We start from the raw sequence: 26,909 nt of genomic DNA on the forward strand, positions 1-26,909 counted from the left end.
CTCAGTATCGCTTTTCTACTTTAGGGGCGCACCAAGCATAATTTCCAAAATAAATTTCACAAAATTTAACTCAAAGTGTTTGTTTCGTCGAAAAATTGTAAAATTAAGGAAAAGCAGGAAGAGAGGCAGTAATAAATAAGAAAAAAAATTATTTTTTCTTTATCTCTCATGAATGACTTATTCGTAAAAGAAAAAAAAACACGATAGTGTTTTAACATTTGAAACAAAAAAAAAATGCAATGTGTAATGATAATTTTAAAATAATGCGCGGTATCAGACGGTTAAAAACACGTTTTATTTATTGTTCTAAAAATTCTGCTTTTATGGATAAGGATTTACGCGGAACGCGTGATGAAGCATTTATGTTTCCAGTTAACGGTGAAAAATATTTAGCGATGTTCTCACTCAACTCTCGAATATCAGGGAATCCGTATACGCTTCTGACGAACTTCTCGTGATATGTACAGTAGAATACGGGTGATCACGTAATCTAACGAGTACTTGCGTTTCTGATTAAAAATCACCGCTGGCATGCTCTTCACGTTCTCTCAGACGGAAAATGTACGAACGCGGGATTCGGAGCGAGACCATTACATAGTTTACTTAAGATGCACACGGATGCTCACGACTTATAGTCCCCTCGCTTCAATTAGAAAGTAATTAACCGCGTTATCGTGTGACAATTGGAGTACTAGCGATGTAATGAGAATCTAACGAATCCGATTTCTTTAAAGTTGCGTGTACAACTCGACAAGTATGCATCATTCTACTTATAATATTTAAGACATCAATAAAGAAGATATAAAAAAATATTTCGCAACTTAAAATAAAATAAAAAAGTTGTGTCCTATTTCTGACTTAAAATCTGTCATTATCGCGCGAATTTCTTTAATCTCTTTTCCGTAAGGTTTTTTTTTATTGAAAGCAGATTTGTTCATTAAAATAGTCTTTCCTCGAGGAAAAAAAAATTCAGCCTCGCGATAAAGACGACTGTTTCACGATATCTCCGCGAGAGGTAATATTACGGTCCGCGATATCGCACGACAAGAAAGTATTGCCTCGAGATATAATTCCGAGCCAGAAGAAAATCTCACGTTTTGCATCCAAGCGAAAACGGGTCGCGTCTCCGTCGAACGCGAGAGAGCTCTCTGTAATTGGCCTGAGAATAATAATCCACGCTGAAATGATCGCCGGATCGAATTATTAGAGCTGCACTAACGTCATTAGAGCAAACTTGGTCGGCGTATCGATACACGAAAAACGTTATCGTGTTATAGGATTCCCCAATAAACAGCGTATAAATCATCGTCTATCTCAGGTTCACTCTCCATTCTCTTTGCAAATTAATTGTGAAATCAGTTCAGGGCCGATAGTGCAACGCGAATAACAGTTGGACTCGACTGATTTTAAGTTAGCAATCTTTCAATATTTTTATTCAGAAATTCGCAAACGTGTGATTTGAAAGCATTTGGATATATAGAAAGTATATCGATATATTGCACACTCCAACTTTAAAACTAAAATTTTTGTATTAAATTTTCGACTCAATATTAAATATTTTAAAAATATTTTTTAAATATTTATAAACAAGACTGATATGGCATGAATTTCAGATTTTTCCATTTCGATTTATTAAGCGTAACATCCAGCTTCATAACATTCTTTATCTGCCATGATTGATGAAACAAACTGAAAAGCTTTTCCGTAAAATTTCGCTCTATTAGGATTTGCCGGATTATATTTTCTCGCGCTTACTTGCACGCAAGATTTCACCGAGTTATCATTCCCATTATCGCTTTCGCTGTGAAACGAGAGTTGCCCGAGGTGGAAAGACGAACATTGGATCGCACGTTGAAAAAGCTTCGACGCGATCAACCGAGTGTATAAGAAGGAGATTAAGTCTCGTTCCTTTCGAACTTCGAGAACGAACTTTAATGGTGGCCGAAGCAATCGAGAGCTTAAACATTTCGCAAAGAGCACGGTGAATTGAGAGGTTTCAAGTTAGTGATGAGCCTTAAAACTTCTCTTTTATCCTGCTTTGATACGTGTCAACATATTTTTCATCTGACTAGCGTGAAATCCCTGTGCGAACTGAATTTCTCATTAGGCATCATAATATTTTTTGCGAAAACATTGGAAAGAAGAAAATTAAAAACTTCTCTTTAGAAAAAAATAGGGAAAGAAGAGATTAAACTGTATTTAGAAAAATATAAGAATAAAAATACAAGAGCAGTAAACATAGAAAAAATAAAAAATGATAGAACATAAAATTAGGATAATTAATTCTTTGCAAAAACATTACGCTTATATTCTGTATCAATTCAATCTATCGTTAATTCAGTCGTATTTCTCATGCACATATTCCTTTAATTTATACTACTGTAATCAGATAAAGCGCGCATGTATTTTGTACAAATATATAATATATATAATTTCCATTATATTACAGCAAATATACAGTTGATTTAAATAAATGTATGACTCATTTATAATACATGCTATCTAATGTGTACTATCGCAAAGGATTAAAGTTTCCATCTGCAAAATCAGCATGAAAAAAATTATTTTGTGTGTTGGCGATAGTAAAAAATTGATAACAAAAAGTTTATGTTACCTAATAATTTATAACAAAATGTAAAAAATTTTCAGTTTTTTTAACATTATGCTTCACCGTGTTAAATTTCTCTCACGAGAAAAACTGAGTTTTCGAAAATAAATTTTTATAGAGATACAAGTTTTGAAAAATTAAAACTATTCAACGTTTCTGACTACCGTATCCTATCAACTTCAATATTTTACCCGCGTATATTCAGATAATATTCAGATAATCGTGTTACGTGCCGCTTGCACAATCCGGAGTAAAAAAGTCATTATTTGTGACAAACACTCGGCTGAAGCAAAGTGTATATACCAAGTGTATATATCAGTTGTATACATAGTAAATATTTCACATTGGGAATTAGCGTATTCATTGGACACGCGTGTAATTACTAGGCGGAAGGGGGAGAAATGTTACATATGTTCAAATGTTGAAGCGAAACACGAGAGGGTGACTCTCACTCGCAAATTCATCATCGCCCGATTAAAGTCCAATCCATTATGATCGCGAAATGTTACGCCTGAAATTTACCACGTCGTTTTGAAAGTGTATTTTCGATGCATGTGACGTTGCCGAAACGCATTGCAACGCGAAAATCGAATAATGAGGACGATCCGCTATTATAGCTTAAAGTGATTTGAATTACTACAATTTGCGTAAAAGTATTTTGTGAATTGATAATTTCACGATGTTACTTTGCGAACATAACTTACCGTCATTATATACATATAAAAGAGAGAGAGAGAGAGAGAGAGAGAGAGAGAGAGAGAAAGAGAGAGAGAGAGAGAGAGAGAGAGAGAGAGAGAGAGAGAGAGAACCGGTAATTAACCAGTAATTAATACTTTGTTTTGCACGATTAACTGAGAATTTTATTTCACTAATATCGTTTTGTACTGACAGCTATTAAAAAACTGCTATGATATATTAATGCTTTACGTTTTGTTGTCTGTAACAAATGTAAAATAATGCAGCGAGATTCGTTAAATATTCGATCAAGTGCTACACGTGGAAACTCAAAGTACTTGACGTATTTTCACTGTTTAACCTACACAATAGCTTTGATCTCTACGATTTCGATTGAGGCGTAAACAAAATATTAATCCGGAATACTTGTAATTTTTTCATAAACACATAGATATCGGAAACTTTTGATGTCTGTTTACATTATGTAAAAAAAACCTTAAAAAGTTTGCAAAAAAATTGTAAGGATTTTATCGCGTTTGGTTTTAAATAAGAAATCTTATTTTTTTTTTTTCCCCCATTAAAGACTAGAGTAGCTAAAGTTTAATAAGGTAGCAAGTTTATGTGAGGTCTAAAAAGGGGATATTCTAGTATATACTATATCGTTGCTACATAGGTAGTCACGCTTATCGTTAAATATTGGATATTAATGCACGTTGAAAGCAAAATCATTAGTGGCACTTAGAGCACTCCCGCCATGAGCGGGGTCAAACAAACCAAGTATAAAATAAAATTTACCAAGTATTGCAATTTGCACGTGGCATAGAAACGTCACAGGAAATGCAGCAAACAGCCATAGGCGCAATTAACTGTTGTCATGATCACAACGGGATTCGAGAAACGCCCAAAGAAAAAAGTACGACGAAATTCAGCAGCGACTTTTTCCGCATTTTGGTTTTGTGCGAATTAATTCGTGCAAATTTGAACCGACGCAACCTGCGTACCGAGAGAAGACAGAGACCCATTTCGAGATTATATAGCGTACTGTCTGTCAATTGGGAACAACCAGTCGCCCTTTTTTTAGTAAAGAGAGGAAAAAGTCGAGGAAAATGGTTAAAGGAGAATCTTGTGTATGGTTCAGCGTTATCTAATTTTCTATAAAACCCCATCTTCAGAGATGCACTCGGGATATTTTTCTTTGCTATTTCTTTCCTGGTTCACGTAAAAAAAGCAGCAGCAGTCAATCGCCTCTATTCAAAAACCTCCCTGTATATACGCGAGCACACATAAAAATTATAGAAATTGATTGAATCTCCTTGATTGGACACTTAAATCAGTGGCGGCTGATTGATGCGCTTAAATTAGTATGCAATTGATCAATTGTACAGCGGGACAAGAAATATAGAGTAGTTATACCCTGCGTAAATGAGAAATATAAAGTAGTTATTTCTGAGCATATGTATATAGGCAAATTTCCGTGTACCTCTCAATCATGTTTCTTAAATTAACAATTAACGACCGATATTTAACGTGTGCATTATGCATTATTTCTCAATCAATTATATATGTTTCAGTTTTAATGCAGTTCCATGCAAGAAGAAGATAGAAAAATATTTATTATTGAGGGAGAACGAAGCACACAGATAGATGTATTTATTCCATAAACTTTGATCTCATGCCGCATGGCATGATGTGCAGAATATAATTACAAATTTAATCGCACGTAACAGAACGCACACGTTAACGAGTTTCATGTTTAATGAGCTTAACGTTAAATTGTTAACTAATATGATGGACGCGGAAACAGCATTCATAATAAATTGTAGGAAAGGACAATCATTAGTTCCCGCACTAGCAATCTTTTAATTATGATGATTTTATAATCTGCGTATTTGCATTTCGCAATCAGAAATTTGAGATACATGAAAATAATAAATTAATAAATTAATATAACTTAAATAGTAAATAATAAATTAATATGACTAATTTCAGTCGATATAATATAATATATATGACATATTTTAAATACATAAACATAGATAAATTCACTTTCTAAAGAATCTTAACGTTCAAACGTGTAACACGGAAATCTGCTCATATTAAAACCACCATAAAAACATATAAAAAAATTAGTTGCGCGAAACTGTTTTTCCATCTACGTATCATCGCGCGTGACAAAACGCAAAGAGCTAAAAATCAGAACAATTACAAATGATCAAGATGCAAGGATGCGTCAGAAATCACTAACCTCGATCCTCCGTGGCTGTTGGACCGCCTACCGCTGCTCTCCTCATCCTCATCGTCTTCTTCGTCCCTCGAGGTAGCTAGCGACTGGGGAACCGAAGAGGGAGCGCTGCTGCCAGAATCGGGCCCGGGGCCCATCCTCGAACCGGAAGCACTGCTGCAAGACGGCACCAGACCACCCTCTCCCTGCCCTTCCTCCTCCACCCGATCCACCTGTAATGTTACATAACCATTCAATTTTTTTTTTTTAATTAATGTTCCAAAAATATGCGTAATAAAATAAATCAACTGCATAGGTAATCGATTTAATTTCTTTCTATTTGAATAAGTTATTCAAATGTATATTTTGTGTAAACTTAATTATAACAGAAATTTTAATTCAATGTTAAATAATACCAAATTCTATTTAATCAGTACATTGGGAGATTAAATAAAGGATTATAAACTTTAGAATTGACCCGCGCAAATCAATGATGTACAGAGTGACATTTCGTGGATCAAAACGCGGCAAGAACGCGACAACTTTTTCCATCATGTCGCCTACACAGATATCGAGATCATTGGCTTAGTAATACAAAAGGTCATAGATATCACAAACGACAGCGTTCAATAGCACGTTATATTTGATCATAAAAAGCCAGAAAGCATTACCATTTAAAAGGGGATTTTCTTTGCGCCTTCGGCGTCATTTTACGATACAGAAATGACTAAAATGGCAGGAAGCTACATATCGTTAGCAATATTGCTCTGCTTCGATATATAAAAGACACTTTAATATATTTTTATTTGAAGTATTTCGATATATCACGCCCTTAAATCAATATTCTATTCCGTTGCGTTGGAAGACCGATCACGCGTCCAGGAGCTCATCAAGCCGTATCCAGACCAAGCAAACAGGCACGAACAAACACGAATAAACAACTTGGTTCAATGAGTGCAAACGGCGGCAGCGTCGCAAGTCCTCGTATTTGTTCGCGCTCGTTCAGTTTGGACTCGACTTTAAATCATTGATTGGATGAGCGTGCTCTCGGATGAAGTGCTCTCGTTTCTCACCTTGTGACCGATCACGCGTGCACGAAAAGCTGCTTGAACGATGAGCAATCTCTTGGTATTTCGGAGGCAAAACGGAACGTTATATCTGATTAAAATGAAACTGTTGAAATTTCAAAGAATTGCGATTTCCAGTGTTTGATCTCTCTGCCATTAAAAATCGATACAGGAATCATAGCTAATCTCGATTCACAAAAATTTCCAATTGGAAGTCGTAAAAGTTACATGATGGGTTGTCTAATTGGAAGAGTGGAAAACAGAATAGTGAATACGTACCGTAATCTACTTACTGCACCGGATACTTTTAATTAGCTCTGACAGAGAATAGTAGTAGGAAAACAGAGAACAAAACAAAATAAGTTGGATCATGTACAGAATGTTTCTACGATAAATCTAAACTTGCACTTACATTTTCTGGCTAATTCAAAGCTAATTTTTACAGCAAAAGTCACAATTTTTATAGCAAAAGTCACAAGCATATTTAGATTTTCCATTTTTTTCTATAATTTTGCAATTTTAAATATTAAATAATTTGATTAACTTCAAATTAAAATTCTTTAAAGTAGTATCTATTTTTAAATCAAATGTCTATTAACATGTAAAATGAAATTAAAAAATAATACTTTGACATTTTTTCTATTATAAATTGATTAACAAAAAGTTTTCCAATTTCAATAGTTCTAAAGCTACATGCACCTTGATACTTTCATCAAGAAAGGATTTTCAACTTTATTAGCTAATCTCTGTTATAATTAAGATCGAGAGTTGTGGAATGTCCTGTATATTTCGCAATACCATGAGAGTGAGAGAAAATGCGTAATTGCATGACAAAGGATGCAAAAGTTGTTTACATCCAAAGCTCGAGGCGATATGCAAAATGCAATCGTGAACTCGCCGTCGGAGATTATAAACTTTAATTAACGAGATGTTGTTCCACCTTTAATAAATGATATTTCCTTGATGTTAACCAGTAAATTCCACGAATCTCAATTCTGAGATTATCATGAAAAAAAAAAAAAAGTATGGTACACATATACACACACACACATAGTATTAAAATTACATCTATAATTAATTCTTTACATTTTTAAGATTTTCATATTTTATATTCTAATAATTTATATTTTAAACAAATCAATAAACAAACAAAATACATTTTCCTACACTCCTAAATTCATCAGTAACGCACATAATCGAATCTACGTACACACAATTCGGAAAATAGATTTATCTCTCAATGCCATTGCGGTTGGTTAGAACTTGTGTTTCGTTTTAGGATCCTTGTGGTTAGATCTCTCTGTTCCGTTACGAGTTCTCAGTTCAAAACCTTAGCAGCTTAACTAACTGACCGAGAGAGAAAATACACCGCGCGTCTCTCCGAGAGGTCTTGTTTGCTGCAATTCGATGGAGCATTTATTGGAATATGAGAGATAAAATGTGTACTTACAGAGAATAAAAACTATTGTTTTCTTTTACTTAGATATTAAATTTAACTGTACTTTGCACGCGTATCTTATCCCGAAATGCACGTTGCTACTCGCGAAAGCGCCTGATTACATTACAATTTTTTTCCTCTTCTGTCCGCTAATGCGTGGAAGGATTTTCATGATTCTCACAAACGCGCCGGGGGCGTTAAAAAACAAATTATCCGTTTGTGTATTTGAAAGAGTTACGCGCACGAGAAGTGTTTAATGTGTCGAAAGAAAAGCGATACGCGGATGAACTCCCCTGGTATATACGATATCCGTGCATATGAACTGGACAAATAAGTATATAGCACAGCAGATATATAGATATATAGATATATATGTAGACACGAATACATATGTGCATAAGCAAGCATAGTTGATATACATATAGTTTATACATATACCATTCTGATTTACATATTCGCTTGAATTTTACCAGAGCGCGCACACAAAGACTCATCCGTACATTACATTTTATTTCGAATTCAGATACATCGGAAGTGTCAAGCGCATTAAATAAAGCTGCTAAACAGTTCGTTCTCGCTTCGTTTCTTTCGGTCATACAGAAACGGCCGACGTCGCGAATAATATTCGTTTGAAGAGCAAATAAAAGTTAAATGGAACTCGCGGGCGGGGCAACTTTGAGCTGCTTTTATCGGCAACGAAATATCTCGCGCTCGTGGTATTTACGTTATCGCGTTACGGGCAGTTTCGAAATCGAAGTTACGGCCGCAGAACGGTGGTCCCAACGTCGTAACGTGACCGATGGTAAAGATCGGTCCGGCGATTCGATGAGCGTTCGCTAAAATGTACAATATATAATGTACGTGTACAATATATAACGTGTATGACGCAATGCAGAGCGTAATGTAATCATGGAACTTTCGTAGAAGGTGTAGCCTTACCATCGAGACTCACGGTGTTGTTTGTTTCAAAAATGCGATTTATCAAAGATCAGAAATCCAATTTGAAATGTAAATATTTTACAATTATTTTAAAAACCTTTATTTAAAATTTCACAAATAAACGTGTACTTCATGTTGCGCAAGATTTCATCATATAATTTCATAAATATTTCTCTATTGAGAGATATATAATAATTAGCACATTAATAGAATTTCTGTACTTCTTGCTTTAGCATCAAAAACGAGATTGATGAATGGTACGAAGATGATCTTTCTGCTACAAAACTTGTGAGTTTATCAACCTTTGAGTTCATCAAATAAATATATACTGAGAAATAAAATATTCCTGAGTACTGTATCGATTGAGTCTAAAAAACTTCGTTCGCAGAAGAGACTTTGAATTCATGTGTAGTGCAGAAACAGCCACGTACCTTGACAAAGTTTTAGCAAAGCTAATAATATCAAGTAAACTTTCAATTTTATTCGTAAATAGTCTGGATTTCATGAGTTTATAAAGTTAATAGAGAACCTAATTACAAGTTACAATCTGAATCAACATTTAAAAACAGACTAATACTTGTCTATGATAACGTGCGCTCGCAAATTAAATCAGAATCAAGTGCTGCCTTGTTTGTCTCTTGCTCAATCAATTTCTGAATCTCCTGGATTCCGAGATTCCTATAAATGTCTATTTTATAAATGGCAAGTGAAAGGAAAGTGCTACAATTTAATAACGGTTGCAGGGAACGAAGTTTGTACTAGTGTAAATTTAGCTGAATTAAGTCTCTCTTAAATAAATGGGAACTGACAAGTAAAACAATCGAGACTGTCACAATAGAGCGAATGTGCAGTTAGCTATCAGAAATATAAATATAGAAATAAAGAGTAGCGTATCTTGTGCAGCCCAGTACTCTAAAGCTTAGCATAAAAGAAGATTTAAATGATAATGCATAGGATTTATTCTACTGCAAAGAATATCGTATCTCTCTTCCATCGCTCATATAAGACAAGCATTAATATTATAATAGTCATTTGTAGAGCACAACATGATTGTTTTGATAATAATAATACTAAAATCAATCTATTTAATTTGAAAATTTCATTATGTCATCATATATCCAATATTTTTTCCTTTTAATTTATGAACTTACTGAATAATAAAAATATAGTTTTCTTGATAAACTATATTTCTTTATATAAACAGATTATGTCTATTTCACGTCATATAAATTCATTTCAAATGGTGTCAGTATCGTTACAAACAGTGCGCTTTCAAGTTTCTGAATCGGAATCAATTTCAAATATCCGTATATCTAAACATTTGAATACTTAGGATCCTGCTACACAGACCACATGCACGATGGTTGATACAATAGTTAATCAGCACGCGCTAATACGGACACGCGACACGCGTCCCGAATTGCACATTGGTGCCATTGTTCTCCGCTCTTGCTCCAAGTGCGGAGCTTAACGATGCCCGGACAATAATAATATCTTTGTGCTAAAACACTACCCTCTTGAATGTAATACTTCTCCATGTCACCTACATCATTATAGTTACCCACTCTGCAAAGCACCGTACTGTGTAAATTCCGTTAACAACGCTCACGGGTATAAACTGCATTACTTCTTTCAGCCCTTAGATTCCATGGTTTGTTATGTTTGGCACGCTCTCAATATACAGGCAGTCCCATGACGCGCGACTTTAATTTTGATGAGACTTTACGACTCGATATTTTTGCGGGGACAATATTTTTTCCCCTCTAAAAAGGATTGTTTATCGCAAAAATTTAAAATGCGAAAAAAATTTGAAGCTTTCAAATCTTAAATAAGTGTAAAATATTCTTTTGATACATTCTTTTCAAGCCGTTTTACATCTATCTTCTTTTCTTCGAGTTTTCATCATATTAAAGTGATCATGTTTTCAAAATCACTCTAGGTAATATGCCAACCAAAATGATAAAAAATTTGTCATATCTTTTGCACTTTTCATTGACTGTGTTTCATGTAAAAAAGCCTCCTCGATATCGCCGGCGAAATAATAATCCATTTTTCAATATTATGTTTTATCATCGTAAATATATACATCTACATATATATATCTCTCTGCAGTGTATTTTATTATTTCCACTATAGACCGTTGTAGTTTCATTCAATTATAATATTACGGTCATTGCACTAAGCACACTTTTATCAGGAAACTGGCGCCGTGCTAGCAATTATCCCTAAATGGAACGCGAAATATGTTTCACAATTTTGCCTCGTTCGCTCGTTCATCGAAACGATATAATATGTTGTCCCGGTCTAAATCACATATGCGCATTTATATAACTGTATTTCTAGAGGGACGTAGGCGGCACCGACTATCAGTTGCCGAGGCTTTCTCGTCTGCGCGTGACAAAAAATGCGCGAGAGTAGGGAGGTGATCCTCTATTGTTCTTTCTGAGCTTTCATTTTTTTTATACGCGCGTGGCGAAAATTCCACAGTGAAGGGGCAATTTGCAGTAGAGTCGTAAATTGGGCGAGCTGGAAACGCCGGTAATGTCGGAGGGTCAATTGATTCACTTGGTTGCGGACTTCTTGTTAAAATCCAGTTTCACTAGAGAGAAAGCTTTCTGTTCCTATAAAAACTTTAAGAAAAACTGACGATTTCGAGAGTTCTCTCCCTTTCAGAACCTCTTCCTACAGAATTTATTTCAATTTCCTCGGCCATTATATAATCGATCAATTACAGATGATTTAAAAATTCCTCCAAAAAAGTTTAATGAGCAATTACAGCATTTAAACTTTTCCATGCAAAAACAGATATTCTTTTTAAACAAACGTATCAAACAATTTATTAGACAATGAAAATAAACTGCCTCACATAATGAAGGCGGTTATAACATACGTGATAAATGATACTCTTCGTTAAAACAAATTTCTACATGTAATTTAAAGCGAGGATGAAGATCTACAACTTACACAATGAGTAAAATTTAAGTACAGTAAATTTACAGTTAAATTTAAATTTGCGGCAATTTACGCGCCCAAATGGAACTTTTATTAACTATGGACTCTTTTAGAGATTTATGTACTCTTTCTGCATGTATCGTCGAGTTATCTCTGATCTACTTCTGCGAGACTTCTATCGATTACAAAGCTCTTGCACTCTCTCCTCTTTAAAATACTGCGTCAAATTTTCATACAATAAACGTTTTGAAAAAAAGCATGATCGTATATAACGTTAACAGCAGCTGTTACCGTAATTAACACTTTACGTGTAATTTCGTCTGTAAAATTTCTTGCTAATGGCAAAACCATTGAACTTTAAAAGAGGCGCCGCGAAACAATAGATAAAAACAGCTAAATCGTACGTTTTTTTTCACTACTATGCAGCGTGGTTGACATTAAACATACAGATTAAAATTTAGTAAAAAAAAATATCGTATAAACGCAACAATCTCTTTCTCCGTTTTTTACATGGAGAAAAATAAAACAGATTTATTTAAATACACAGAAAAACAATTATAATGCATCTAAAATTTACTTAAATACAGATCAGAAAATAATTTTATGTTAAATTTTTAAATATATTATTGCAAAAAGTTTTGACATTCTAGCAACTAGCTTAAATAATAGAAATATTTTAATAATTGACATAATTATTTTCAGAGAGAGAAAAAGAGAGGTCTGTATTTTAACAAATTTGTTCCATGTAAATACTTGTAAATAGATCATTTCGGAAAAATGCTATTAATCAAGTTCAAATGCTACATATTTTATGTAGAAGCTACATAAGAACATATTAATTATTACAGAAAAGCAATTAATGCATTTTATAAAAAAAACTTTATAAAAGAACGATCAAATTCCATAATTGTCATAAATAGCCAATTTGTTTGCGTTTGAGATGACTTAAATGCAAAACGATTCTGCCAATTCCGATCGGGATCATTAACGTCACTTTCCGTCGCATCGTACCTTCCCCTTGAATCCCGCGGACATTAATCGAGTTTGATATAACATCCTATTTTCCTCTACCTCAAGATCCGGAAACAGGTTAACTAGATACCTCCAACTTTGCCACCGCGTCGTATCTCATGAGGATAAAGTATGTCGCACGAGTACTACGATGTAGATCGCGATTTGCCACCTTCAGGGAATTATTATTAAGAATTGTTGTACATTAACACGATACAAATCATTATAATAGAATAGACGTCACATGAGAAAATAAATTAAGCATTTTGTCATCTCAGTTGACATTTAACATTTTTATTTAATCTTTTTTAAAAAATAATACTGAACGTCCGAATTTTTCTTTGGCAAATACAATAATTCAATCTTATAAAGACCCGAATTACTTTAAATATTACTCAAAACTAGAAATACTCAAAAGTTTTCAAAGGTCTTAACAAACTTGGATGCTTGAAATTCTTAAAACTGTTAAAAATATCTAAATCTTTTTGTTAAAAGTATATAAATGTACAAAATATATATTTAAAAATCGTAAAAAAGTATGTAACATTTTATCATCTAAATTTGAATATAAAAGATGATAAATTTATAATAGTAAAATTTATATAAAAAAATTTTTTAATATAACATTTAACACATTTTTAAAAAGTATTTTATTTTTAAAAAATTTTGGATAATAATTCCGTAGCAATAAATATTTTGGGCAGAATATTCCTAAAAATTTAAATAAACGCGCTTATTAATACCCATGTAACACTATATACACCGCAACTTATGTTTTATGCAATTTATACCAGTACCAGTAAAATATTTATGAATTTTACACATTTCGTACCACACTGTAGATTCTGCGCGAATCATATTCTCCCGCGTTGCTTCTTTTTCAGTTTTTATTTACTGTATGTTATTGTTAACTGACAAACACATTCCGATCCTTGACAAAATTTGCGTAGGCAAAGCGTTGTTTTAAAAATTGGATTTTCGAGACAAATGTTAAAAAGATACACACACAATCTACTGCAATTATTTACGCATGTTCATATAAAAGTAGTAGTAATAATATCTATCTATTATACTAATAATAATAATAATAGTAATGGTGATAACGTGATATTAATTTTAGTTAATAATTTTCCAAGCATAGTAGCATTAATAATAATGCTAAGTTTAATTAATAATACTACGGATTTACTATCAATGTGTTAATATTTCATGGATTATTTAATTGACACAATTGTAAAGATTGTGTATTTTTCAAGGCAATGTAAATAAAAATTATTCGAATTGAAATGCGGAAATTTAAGATCGATCTCTGCTTATTGCAAATCTTCTTGCCGAATTGTGAAATAGTATCGTGTCACTTTGTGATATTTACATACCTCACGCGAAGAAGACAAGTAGAAAATTTTAAAATTCTCCGGACTGACACAACTGTGTCTACGTCTGAATTTCCATATTTGCTGCAGATCAAAAATGTCGGCCGACATTTTGCGCGAGGAGAAGCATTCGACGGAGATACTGCTCGTCCTTCACGATGAGCGCAAATGCCACGTTTAAGGAAACTCCGACCGATCGAATTTACGCGAGCACGCAGACTCGGAGGTAAATAACAATAAATGTTATTTGCTCTCATTGTCTTGAAAGACGATATATAAAGTCGATTTATATCTAATTGTAAGATATATATCAGCACAACACTATCATTATGATGTTAACTTTAAATCAATATTTTACGAATTACGTGTAATATTCGTAATGAGATAACTGTTTTATCTTTTAATAATGCTGGTAATAGCCATCTGTTTTGGCTATTGCCTCAAGCAAATTTAATTTTATGCAATTATCATTTTAGAATTATGAATAATAATTTTATTTGCTGTCGATGTTTGTGCCTCGCACAAGTTGAATTCGAAATAATTATTATATAGAGATAAAGCGGCATCAAGTATAAAGATGATTTGTATTTAAAATATATATATCAGCATTTCCTAACGCTATTATTACCGTGTCATCGGTGTAAATTAATATTTCACCAATTACACGTAATATTCGTAACAATACTATTTTGTCCCTTAATACGCAATCTGTTCCGGCCATAAATCCAAATAAATTTAATATATTTCATTACGCAGATTTGAAAGGAAATGACAATGTAATTTACTTGTCTCCCGTAACTCTAACCCAAAATTATTATTGTAAAATTGTTATTGTAAAGTTTCAAATATAAAGGTTAAGGTTAATTTGCACCTATTTATACTACCTCATCATTTTGATGCTACCATTATCATATCAAGCATCAAATTAATGTTATACAAGTACTTTAGGTAATAACTAAATACAAAACAACATATTAAATGAAATTAAGCATAAGATAAAATGCGGGATTAATTACGATTATTAATTACAGTACTTACTAATTAAACGCGACACTACTCGACTTGGTGTCAACTTCGTTTCCTACCTACGATGTTCTGTTAATGAGCGATAAATTTGAAAGTAATGTCGACAACTTTTCATCCTGCAACACGATTAATAAAGTTGAACTAATGAACTAATTAAGACGCGATGGATCGCCCAAAAGTACATAATCGAAATTCAGTGTTGCACACGCGCAATACATCTCGAATGTATAAATCTCATGAAATGCATCTATTATTCATGACCGATATATTGCTTTCGTTACTTGAATTATTCGATCCCGCAATTTACGTGTCGCTCCGCGCTCTCAATCCGAGAATAGTGAACAAATTACAATCCAAATCGACAAAAATTCAAGGTACGAGACGTGAGATATACTTCAGCATAGCTGAGTAAACAACCGTTAGTAAACAAATGTCATAGAACAATAATTTACAATTCCTATTCTTCGCGCTTCGAATTTTTACGTTAATAAATCGCGTAAAATAAATTTGAAATTAATTCAGAATTTGCATCGAGGTGACGCCGACTATTTATCTGTTCCGATAAATAATCGTCGTCTCGATGCAAATTCTAAATTAATCAGTCAGAATTGATCATGTAGGATAATAGTCACCAATTTTTTTCGAGAGAAATCGCGGTGCGAAAAGCCAAGATCAAATTCTATTTGCTACTTCGTATATGTAATTCTGTTTGTTACGTTGTACATTTTGATGTATTGCATGCGTATATTAATATACTTTGTGTATATAGCTGTAATGAGTTTTTACATGTGATTCATATTTCACGATATTACAAATGGAATTCCATCTCAAATTTTCCATCAGATCATTCAAAGCGGGTAAAAGCGACTAGTGTTACCCGCAGCTCGCTCAACTGCAGCCAAATGACAACATGGCGATCTTGTATAAATATCGGTACTTATTGTCAGTATATCGCGATGTACGTGCTCCAAGGCTGCAACATCAACAAAGCGCCATGGCCGACTGTTATTATTACGAAATATGTAATGTACCATTGAAACAAGATAACTGAATATTCTACTCTGTATAATAGAATCACAGAATAAAATCGAATTCTCTGCTTTTCACATCTGAAATTAATTTCGAATCGTAAGGCAAATCCGACATTTGTCTAGAAAGTAAAATACATTTATTGAAATGGAAATTTATGATGGTATTTATATAAATTAATTCCTACTTTTCTCGGTGAATTTTTGCATTATTAGAACAATGAAATGGTAAATTTAATTTCAACTTGTATAATTTTTATTTTAAATTTGTATAATTTTACTCAATTATGATTTTATTTATAGCTTTAATGAAATGAAAAAGTAAATTTAATTTATTATAAAAATATAATAAACTTTTTCTGTTAATTACTAAATTTCTCTATACTCTTCATACAAAATTTTTAAAATAATAATAAAGTTTAAATTAAAAGTATATAAGGATAATTTTAATCTTTATCAAAACAAGAATCATTCACATATAGTTAAAATTTACTATTAATAATTAACTTTATTTATACAATACATATATCAGATTGTTACAATATATAAAAACCCAAAAGATAAAGTTTCTGTTTTGGAAGTTGTAAATTCGACATTTTAGAATAAACGTATATACTTTTAATTATAAAACAAAAAGAGATATTTTCGTGTTATTTGAAAGCATTGTGTGAATATTGAACTTCTTACAGAATATTTAACGTTTCTTTTGTTGTCACTGACAGGATCAGATTTATGTAATGCTGCTTATGCAACTGCGGGATAAAAAAGTAGGCTATATCCAAGAGCTAAATGTATAGAATGTCTGGGGTAATGCAAGCGTTATCGACATCTTGGACTACTTTAGTCGTTTTACACACGACAAAAAGTAACGCGGTCGAGGGAAAGCTCGGTATGAAAATCGGATGATTATTCGGATAAAAGTACTTTCTGTATTCCAAATTTTGTATTAGGTTGAAAATTTCAATTTTATGAGCTGTTGCTATTTCGAACTGGGTCATCGATTTAATTTTAGTTTATGAAGCTAGTGCGAAAGAGCTATTCGATAGAAAGGACACTTTTCCGTCAGATCATATTTTACAATCGTAGACTATCGCGAAGAAAATTATTAAAATATTCGCTCGAATGATCTTCGTTTGAATTTCTCACATCCTAAACAATTTCGTCAAATAGACTTATTTAAAATATTCTGCCACAATCTGAGAGATACGTTACATTATTTCCGCTTACAAATATCTCAATTACAAAATGTCTTGTCGAAGAACACAAAGTAAACTGAAGATAGTAATTTTGATACAACGATAGTATGAACTATCAGCTGTAAGTGATGGATACGCGCGAAACGCTTAAAGATTAAAGTGTTGAGATGAAGACCGATTGAGTTTGCAAAGGTTTGCAAAATGTTCTTTATCGCTATCGATCTTGAGAGATCGATTCATATCTACGTCCCGTCATGAAATAAAAGCTTGACGAGCACGTCGAATAACGACTCAGGAAGAAGTCGTTTCTCATGGCGCAGTGTGGCGTTGCCGGCCACGTCGTAAAAATGCAGATACAACAAGATTATTCACTTTTCAATGCAGCATCATCTTATCACGTGTAAAAAGATACATCGTACAAAAGGATAAGAATACGATACATCACGGCGCCGGTCGGATTTCCGGTAAAATTTTGTACAGAATACCGTGTGAGGGGAAAGCGCGCGTGATGGGATTCCAAATAAATCTCTCTCTCTCTCTCTCTCTTTCACGAGCTCTACAAATAGATCATTGTTGTGTGCAAAAAGATATGATCAAATCCGACCATAAAGGCCCTTAGGATATAAAACATCCGTCTAAAGATCGCAGCTTGCTCGCATATTTAAATTCAAAATTTCTTCCGGCTCGAATATCCCGACCACAGTATTATCAGTTACAATCGACAGATTTATGAAATTCTAAAATTTTCTGATTAATCTAGAAACCTGAAGCTTTGGATATCTAAATACTTCGTAAATCTCTATGGAAAAAGATCACCGCGATAATTAAGACGTCTAAAATTTTCCGTCGATGGTAACAAACCAAGATCCTGTAATTATTAATTTTAACGTTAGTTATTATATTCACGTTACTTTTTACAGTTGCTTTTCTTTATCGCTCACAGCAAGTAACGAGAAAACTGCAAACTAAATTTTTCAGGGTACGTATTAATATTTCGCGATGTTGTAAATTCGTCAGTGGTACAACAAGGGGCACGAAATTTGTAAATAACAAGCCTTGACTGCAGTAACATTTAGTGCATGCAACTTGAATTATCGTGTTATACGTTAAGTACATTTTTCAGGAATGTAACTGGCGCATGTAAAAGTTAAAAGTGATGCACGTTCTCTTAACAAATTTACCCGTTGTGCTTAAGTTAAATTATGTCACATTTACTTGCACTGAAAAGAAGAATAAAAAAGCACACTTGCCTAACAAAATTCAACTTGAAATTTGTCAATGTATTTTAATTTTAAATTTATCGTTTCTTTTCTCATTTGACATTTCGTGGATTAGCTCATTTTTATGTAATACCGTTCAATTTTATGTTGCTCCATAATATCGTGGATTGGATTACTTATATCGTGAATCCGCGCAATACAACCATTTACCATTTTACCATCTTTAACGTTTTACCATCTTTGTGCCTCGCGCAGTATCAAACCTGCTACTTTCATCCAATACGCATTAAAGGCGATATTCTAAGAGGTAAATGTCGGATGGTAACGACGACGTACGACATTCGTGAGACGTGAGAGAAAGAGAGAGAAAAGAGAGAGAAAAGAAAAGAAAGAGAAGAGCAAAAAGTTTCGCCCCGGTAATTCTCGTAAAGCCCGATAGATCGTTCGATAGCAAATCGAGCGGAAAGGCGAAATCAACGTCATCCTGACGTACCCGATCGACGGGCACATAGTCGCACCAGCAGTGGCACCGATATCCATAAACATAAGTGGTTTCCCTGCCGTCTCGCACACGTGTGGACACATTTCGCGAGAACCGAGAAGCCAAGGAATGCACAAGTCGGATTCAGAGGGTCGTTTTTCCTAAGGAGGCGAAAGATTCACGAAAGGAACGTTTGCAGGGAGATAAAAGAAATATATCCAGCCAGCTCGCACGAGTTTCGCGTGTAAAGTGAAGCATATACTGCTCGTACTCGTTTAAAGATGCTTTAAAAACCCTTTACGGAACTGAAACGGCGACCCTTTATCGTTGCAGCGTCCACGCGGTTCAAGCGCTCGGGCGATGAGCCTCGAAAGGCCGAGAGATTCATTTGAATTTGACTTCTCTTATTTTTCCAACTTCTGCAGGCTTGTTCCTCTCTTAAAGCCGAGAATTTTAGATATAATTTCTCGCGCCTCGTAATTTAGGTCGCTTACGCTACTTGTCGCCTCGGAATAACCGAGGAATTCTCCATTCCGTCGATCGTATCTTCCGCGCGACATCGTAGCGCGAGGGATCGTTTCGAGGACGCGCACTTGCGGCTTGAATGCTGCATTCGTATGCCACATTCGGAATACATGTATACAGGGGACAGTTGCAGCAGGCGCTCAAGATGCCAGAAGCGTCCTGATTATTGTTATAGGCCACGCCTGGCAGAACTTACGCATCTATTTAGTATCGCGCCATTGTGGTCCCAAGAGGTAGCTGCGACATTGTACGCGCGGCACCCTACCACTTTATTGCTATTGCAAGACACTGATTGCGAAATATGGTTGTTTAAAGTAGTCGCGAAAGCGCCCTTGAAAGAAGTACACCAGTATACACAGAGTGATAAAAAGCGCCGGGATTCCCAAGCGTACTGAGAATGATACATTCTCAGAGAAATGTTTCCAGCGAAAATTCCATAATGTAAAGTGTGTAGCAGATTTTTTATGGCGTGAGCTTTTCATCGTGGAGATATTATCGTCATCGATATGAAGATTAAGTTTTGAACGGATATTTGCGGAGATTTTTTATTTTTGTCAAAATATAAAATATTGTATCAGAATAAAATATGGGACGTTCCATAAATTATTGATCTTTTTTTACGGCTTTACTTTGACGCTTTTCATATGGAAAATAACGATGAAAATGTTATCACATAAAAAAAACTTTAAAGTTTTATTTAAAAAATCGACGATGTTTGCCATATACATTTATATATTTACTACATATTTTTTACAAAAAACATTTTTCACATTATGAAAAACCTATTTCATGATTTATATTCCTTCGTTAAATTTCTTATTTAAAGTATATCTTTTTTAATGTTTTAAAATTTTTTAATATATTTACGCGTTTCGATTTTTTCCTGTCTCCGTATATACGATACGATTTAGAACGCGATGTATCTCACGGGATTAAATCCGGGAATCTGAGAGATTAACCAAGAGATTTCATAATTCTAGAAACGAGTGAGAAAATCTTAAAGTCAAGATATATTAAATATGAAGGAATTGGTACATCTGATACGGAGCGAAAAATTAAATACGTGAGAGGAAAGTGTCGCACTTACATTTTATGATATAAAACGAGTGGAACAATCTTGAATATCGATAGACCACTTGCACTGCAATATTTCATAAGTCAAACGTCTTCACACGCAAAAAGAATTTCGTATTGGCAAAACCTCGTTCTCTCTGCCGACAGTTTTTAGTTGTAATAGTGTTATTGATAATGCTCTTAAATTGAATTCGCATTATCTGCTTGTGTTTTCCGAATGCGAGAAACAGCGAAACTGCAGAAACATCCCCGGCAATCTGTATGCAAAAAGAGTCCATAATGAACACCGGGTTGGGTATAGATCGATCGGAATGTCGAAGTAGTAAAATCGAGACCTAATTGTATGGCACGTAATTATCCTTGAAACGTGTCGAGACGGAGAGTAAGCTTGATTTTAAGCATCCTCGCTCTTCTCTTATCACTGAAAACCGATTCAACGTAATGTCCGATCATTTTGTCTATCATTAATTCGGAATTCCTATTTGATAATAATAATTGAATTGAGGCATTATGTAATACGAATAATAGTTATTCTCTTGTTTGGTTTATCGGCCGACAATAATTCTATAAATTCATCCGGTGAATGAATTTGTCGCGTGATAAATGACACGGTAACATCTGAGGTCTTCGTCCCGAAAGACGGCTTTGATGATGAATGGCATTTTTATGCGCTAACTGAACCAGGTCTAAAGAAAATTCATCCATCGAGAGGCACTTAATCCTCCGCTTTATAGACAACCTGTACAATTCGCGACACAATTCTATACGGAATTGTAAGCGACACGTTCCCGCAGAAATAATCTCGTTTCCCATTCAATCAAAACGCTGATTGCAAATATCGCTTCGAGTGAAAATTGTAAACGTGTCACGCGATCGGTGGTCACACGTTGTACATCAAACGTGCAGATAGTTAATTTCGGCATCATTAATTTTGATCGCGAGATATCATTTAAATTTATCAAGCCCCGAACATTTAACGACCGAACGAATATTAAGCGAGAGATAAGAGCGCATCGTTTTTCGTCCGATCCCGGTTACCTTCCTCGAAGAGACGGCAATAGATTAAATTACTAGCGCGACAGGTCGCCACGAGCGGTACCCTCGGGATTAAAAGTGATGTTGCCGGTGGTTTCGCGCTGAAGGCAGCGGCCCGTAAAGGATTAAGCAAGTCCCCAGGACGACGAAGAGAAAGAGAGAGAAAGAGAGAGAGAGAGAGAAAAGTTAGGAGGGGGAAATTGCGGCGATTATGAGACGTAATTCGTCTCATAATAAGACGCCATTGTTGAAGCAACCCCCGAGGTAGCCGCGTTACGTATGCATTAGCCGGGGCGAGTAGTTTGCATACGCAGGGCGGAGCAGCGCGCACCGACACGTGTGCGCGATCCATCGTTTTCCGTGACGCAAAGTGACCACACGCACATTCACATGCTCCCACACACACAAAGTTGCACGCTCATTCGTGACACCATCTTCGGATACTTCGCACTTCAATCCCTCCGTCTTTCTCGCGCGTACACGCACATGATCGCTACACCTGACGCGAAACAATGCGAGATATGAAACTCACGCAGGCGAGTGGTTTAAAAAAAGGGTGCGCCTCATTGTCGCGTCTCGCGGGGGCCGCGCCGATACGATGCGGCGACGAGGGTGAGTACCTCCCGCCGCCGTAGTAATTATCATGTCGCACGTGGCAACGAAACCGCTCGTGGCAGCTATCGACTGATCCGAGGAAGACTAAAGCGATAACGTCCGAATTATTGAACGGGTTTACTTGGAAATTGCCGAATTAATTAACGATAACAATTAAGAGAAACCTGTCAATACTTCGTTAAAGGCGGTATTTGTCGAACGATACGAATGATAAAAATCGATTTGCAACGTAGTAATATATCGATATAATTCATTGCTGTACGACCGGCTATCGGCGGAAATGGCAAAACGCACGGAGACATTTGTGACCACTGATGTGATATACTTTTCGCAGTCGAGCACTGCGAAATTGATATAAGCTGTTCGACGCGGCAAAAGGGCGCCGGGTAAATAATTCATAGTACAACCTTTCCGGTGACATGTGGGCTCAAACGTGATGACGAGCGGTGTGGCTTAGGATAAGGGTGCTGGTGATTTGTCCCAGCAAGCATGATGCACTTTCGGTGCACTTCACACCCCAATAACTCACTCGCCTGTAAATTTTTCCTCCTCAACGCGCGGACGCCACGACGCGACGCTACGCGACGCGGAATTTCATCCGATATAAGCAATTTATGAGGGGGGGACGGCGCTCTCTTCGTCTCCCGCGTGGAAATTTGTCACCGACGGCCGGGTTTTCAGGATGAGAAAAGGACCCGCTCGTCGCGCTCTCGCCCCGCGGCGTAGAGAGCTTCGAAATTATAAATTGGTAGACGTTTAGAACCGCGAGAGATATCGCGTCTCCGTCTCGAAAGTGACGCGAGACGAAAAATGCATCTTCGCGCACTATTTCTCCAGAAGCGCAAGCGTACATTTCGCATTTCAGAATATCACACGAGTACTTCGAACACACAATTACACAAAAAGCATTTTGTCGCGCAATTAATATCGCTAGAACTTAAGACACGGTATAAATATTCAGTTGCAGCACGTGGTCAATATTCGTTCGATTTTACAGTGTCCGCGACATCCAACGTCTCTTTCCTTTCTCTTTCTCTTTCAAGCTGTCAGTCTCGAACGTCTACGTGGATAACTATCTTCATCTGTCCAACCAAACTTTGTCCAACGGCGGGGCTAACGCGATTTCAGTTCGCCGCGAGGCACCAAAAAGAGAATCTTGAATAAATTTATAGGCCACGAGAGAAGAAGAGGAAGTTTCTCAGGTTTTGCTGCATAATGTATGTATATATGCGAGCGAGTAACATTTTCTCTGACCGAGTGTGTCGTTTGCGGATTAAAGCAAGCAACATGAACATCGGATCTCGACGTCCTATACGCTCGTTATTAGAATCTCTTCGCGGTACCCTTGTCACGTTACATGTTTGTCCGTGTCTAATTACATTTCTGTAACGTTCTTTGCGTCTGCAGACTAACGCTTCAGGCGTACGTTTCGTACATGTAGAGCGCATACAGATAACTCGCTTTAATTTTTAATAATTTTTATAACAGTCTGACTGTGAATTCGGTATTCTAGAATATTGGACAATTTAACATTTCGATCTGTTGAGTTTATCGTTTTAATTGCTTGTTAGCAGGGAATAAATTAACAGTGCGTAACGCTAGGTATTTTTTACAATTTTTGTAAGCTCTGAGTTTATCTAGATGGAGCTGCGCGTAACTCCAAGAGTTCGATAATCACGGGAAAGCGATAATGATGGCCGGATAAGAGGCCGGTTTTTCCAAAAGGACAGTGATCTCGGACGAAAAGGACAGTTGTGACTAAGTGACGAAAAAGCTGCCTCACCGTCGGTATTAATCGCGGAATCGTGATTGATGGGCCGAGAAAAGACGTCCAACAGATTCCGTGAGAAAAATCGTAGCCTCGCTGTCAAAGTGTCCACCATGTTCGAAATCGGTTGATTGATGGGATTTCAAAAGACGAATTTAGAAAACTATTTGCAACGCATAGTTAATCGTTTACATTCGCGATACACAAAAAAAGACTTGAAAGAATTTCACTGCTATTTTATTAGCAACGTCGACATTTTTTAAATTACCGATATCGCAATTTAAATAATAATAAAAAAAAGATTGTATTTTTTATGGTATGAACTCCTCTCGTAATGCAGGAAGAAGTAAGCACTGGCTCTATTAATGTTTAAATTAATATATTACATATTAAGGAATTTAGAAGAATTGCTACGAAAACGTGATACAAAAGACCTAATTTTTCTGTAAAGTTTACAGTTGCGAGTTTGCTCTCAATACGAGGTAACTGTATCTGTAGCTTACGTTCTTCCTCCCCTCTTCCACGCTCGCTATCTCTTACGCGCAAGTAAGTCTAAACAACTAAGTCAATAGCTCGAAATTTACCGTCGGTTCTTCCTCTCTACACTCGGAGCGGACATGAACACGTTCGAAAGTTCTCAAGATGTTCCGGTGGTGTATCAAGCCAAGTTCACCCTCGGGCAAAAACATTTTGAATTTCTCCACCCATTCCTTCCGTGTCGTCACGTCCCATTTTTTTAAACATCCACTGTCTGCTACACGGTTTAGAAGCGATAAAATGCACGACTTTTCTTCGCGACAAAGCGTTTCACCTCGTTACGTGATGTTCGAGCAAGAAGTCTAGCTGGCATGACCATACAGTAGGTCGCCAAGGAAGTAATAACTGCGAGCAACTGGTTCGCGAACTTATCCTCGTCGAGCTCGTCGTGCAAACGTATCTTCAAACCTTACGCATGATCTTACGCAAAATATATCTTAATCTTGCTAAACGTCGACTTATTTCTGCGGAGAGCATCTACTCTCCTGCGGAATTGTTTGTTGTCACGCCCTTCGATTTTATTCAATTCCACAACGCCTGATTTTTATATTCTCTTGCAAAATAATTGAATATAAAAATCTCTGCGTATGACGTAAAAAGAAAAACACGGAGATATAGAAAGTAACGTTTATTTGGAATAAAATCTGCATTCTCTTTTAGGGTGGCACGCGTTACGCATTGAACGTACAAATATAATCGCGTGTATATGTACGTAAAAAATAACACGACGCGTTATTTCAAAACAATTTCGTTTTCAGCAGTTGCACGAAAAAAATACCGTTGGTATACCTATATGAAACACTCATGGTATCGCTTTCATATTTGTAGGAAAAGAGCTATTGTTTCCTTGTTTTACGTGACCTACAACTGTGATTACAAATCACACAATAATTATTTTATTTTCATATCTTATCAAGAGTAAAATATTAATTAAAAATGCACGTAAAATTAAAATATTAGAATTCGAAAATAAAACTGTCCAAATAACCGTTTGTTTCAACATTATTTTACTTTGTTCTCTAATAAATTAATTTCACAACAAACAGATCATTAACAGATAATTAGGCACTTTCGACAATAACAAACAATTATTCATATTGAAGTTATACGGTTTCTAAGTAATATTAACGATAGATACTCGGGGATCGCGAAATTGATATAATTGCATCTGCATTCAAGAGCGAAGGAGCTTCATAGATTCTTTGTAGATAGGAAAGAGCATCTATCTCACTTTCCTTTGTAATTTTTTGCTTCCGAACGGAAGGAGCGAAACAAAGCTGCGTCGGTGCTCTGAAAAGCCTCTCGCGGTTTTTCCCACCCGCTTTTCTTTCACGACGTCAGAGCGGTCGATGAGGACCTTTCAGATAGAATGAGATTTCTTCGATGTGGAAAAAGTGGCGAATTTAGGCGACAATATATATCAGTCATATATTACATCTTCTCTCGCTTGACCTCAGCAATCGACTCGCTGACTTCCCTCCTATGCTTATTACGATCGAGAATAATTGCATCATTTATATCGGTCGCAAAAGTTATGGAACATTTTTTGCAAACAGTTGCGAAAACTAAAAAATTTAGAAGTAGAATATATTTTCATTGCAGAAATGCATAATGTGTAATATTGAAAATTCTTTCTCTTTTAATTTTGCAAGCAAAAATTAATAAAATAGACCCTTATAAAGATATAATACTGAGCAATATTAAATTGGCCCGTAATTATTACTTATTTTGAGTATTAAAAGTACTAAAAGCAATGCTTTTAATATTTAAAATAACTATTTGTTACTGACGAATTTAATATTAACCAGATATTACATCTTTATCTCAAGGAGAGATTCAATTTTAATGAATTGTGAATAATGCATACTATCAAATTGTCCAGATTAAATTGCGATTCACGTACCATTTAAATCTTCCAAAAGCGATTTTAGTTCTAATTCGAAAGAATAATCGCCATATTCATGTGAAATGCAAGAAACACGTAATTCCGAGAGGCCAGTTTTACATCGCGTAAATGGCGAGTAAATTAATCGTCCCTCTGAGTTTGCGTCAGCGAGAAGCAGATTTGTACGTGGCAAATAATTAGCGTCGAAAAACTTTCGGAAACAAGTAGTTCGTTG

General features: G+C 35.4%; 1 protein-coding gene across 36 annotated transcripts in view; it reads right to left on the reverse strand.

Annotated features, from left to right (window-relative positions):
• LOC105832045 overlaps positions 1-26,909 on the reverse strand; it is a 141,571-nt gene that overhangs the window by 53,931 nt on the left and 60,731 nt on the right. For all 36 annotated transcript variants that reach the window (XM_036289244.1, XM_036289240.1, XM_036289212.1 and 33 more), the window contains one exon: positions 5,529-5,737. In XM_036289244.1, coding sequence (XP_036145137.1) covers positions 5,529-5,662 — 134 coding nt within the window. In that variant the 5' untranslated portion in view covers positions 5,663-5,737. The remainder of the gene's footprint in view (positions 1-5,528; positions 5,738-26,909) is intronic.

This window comes from Monomorium pharaonis, chromosome 7, assembly GCF_013373865.1.
Source record: "Monomorium pharaonis isolate MP-MQ-018 chromosome 7, ASM1337386v2, whole genome shotgun sequence".
In the NCBI taxonomy this organism is placed as follows: Eukaryota; Metazoa; Arthropoda; class Insecta; order Hymenoptera; family Formicidae; genus Monomorium; species Monomorium pharaonis.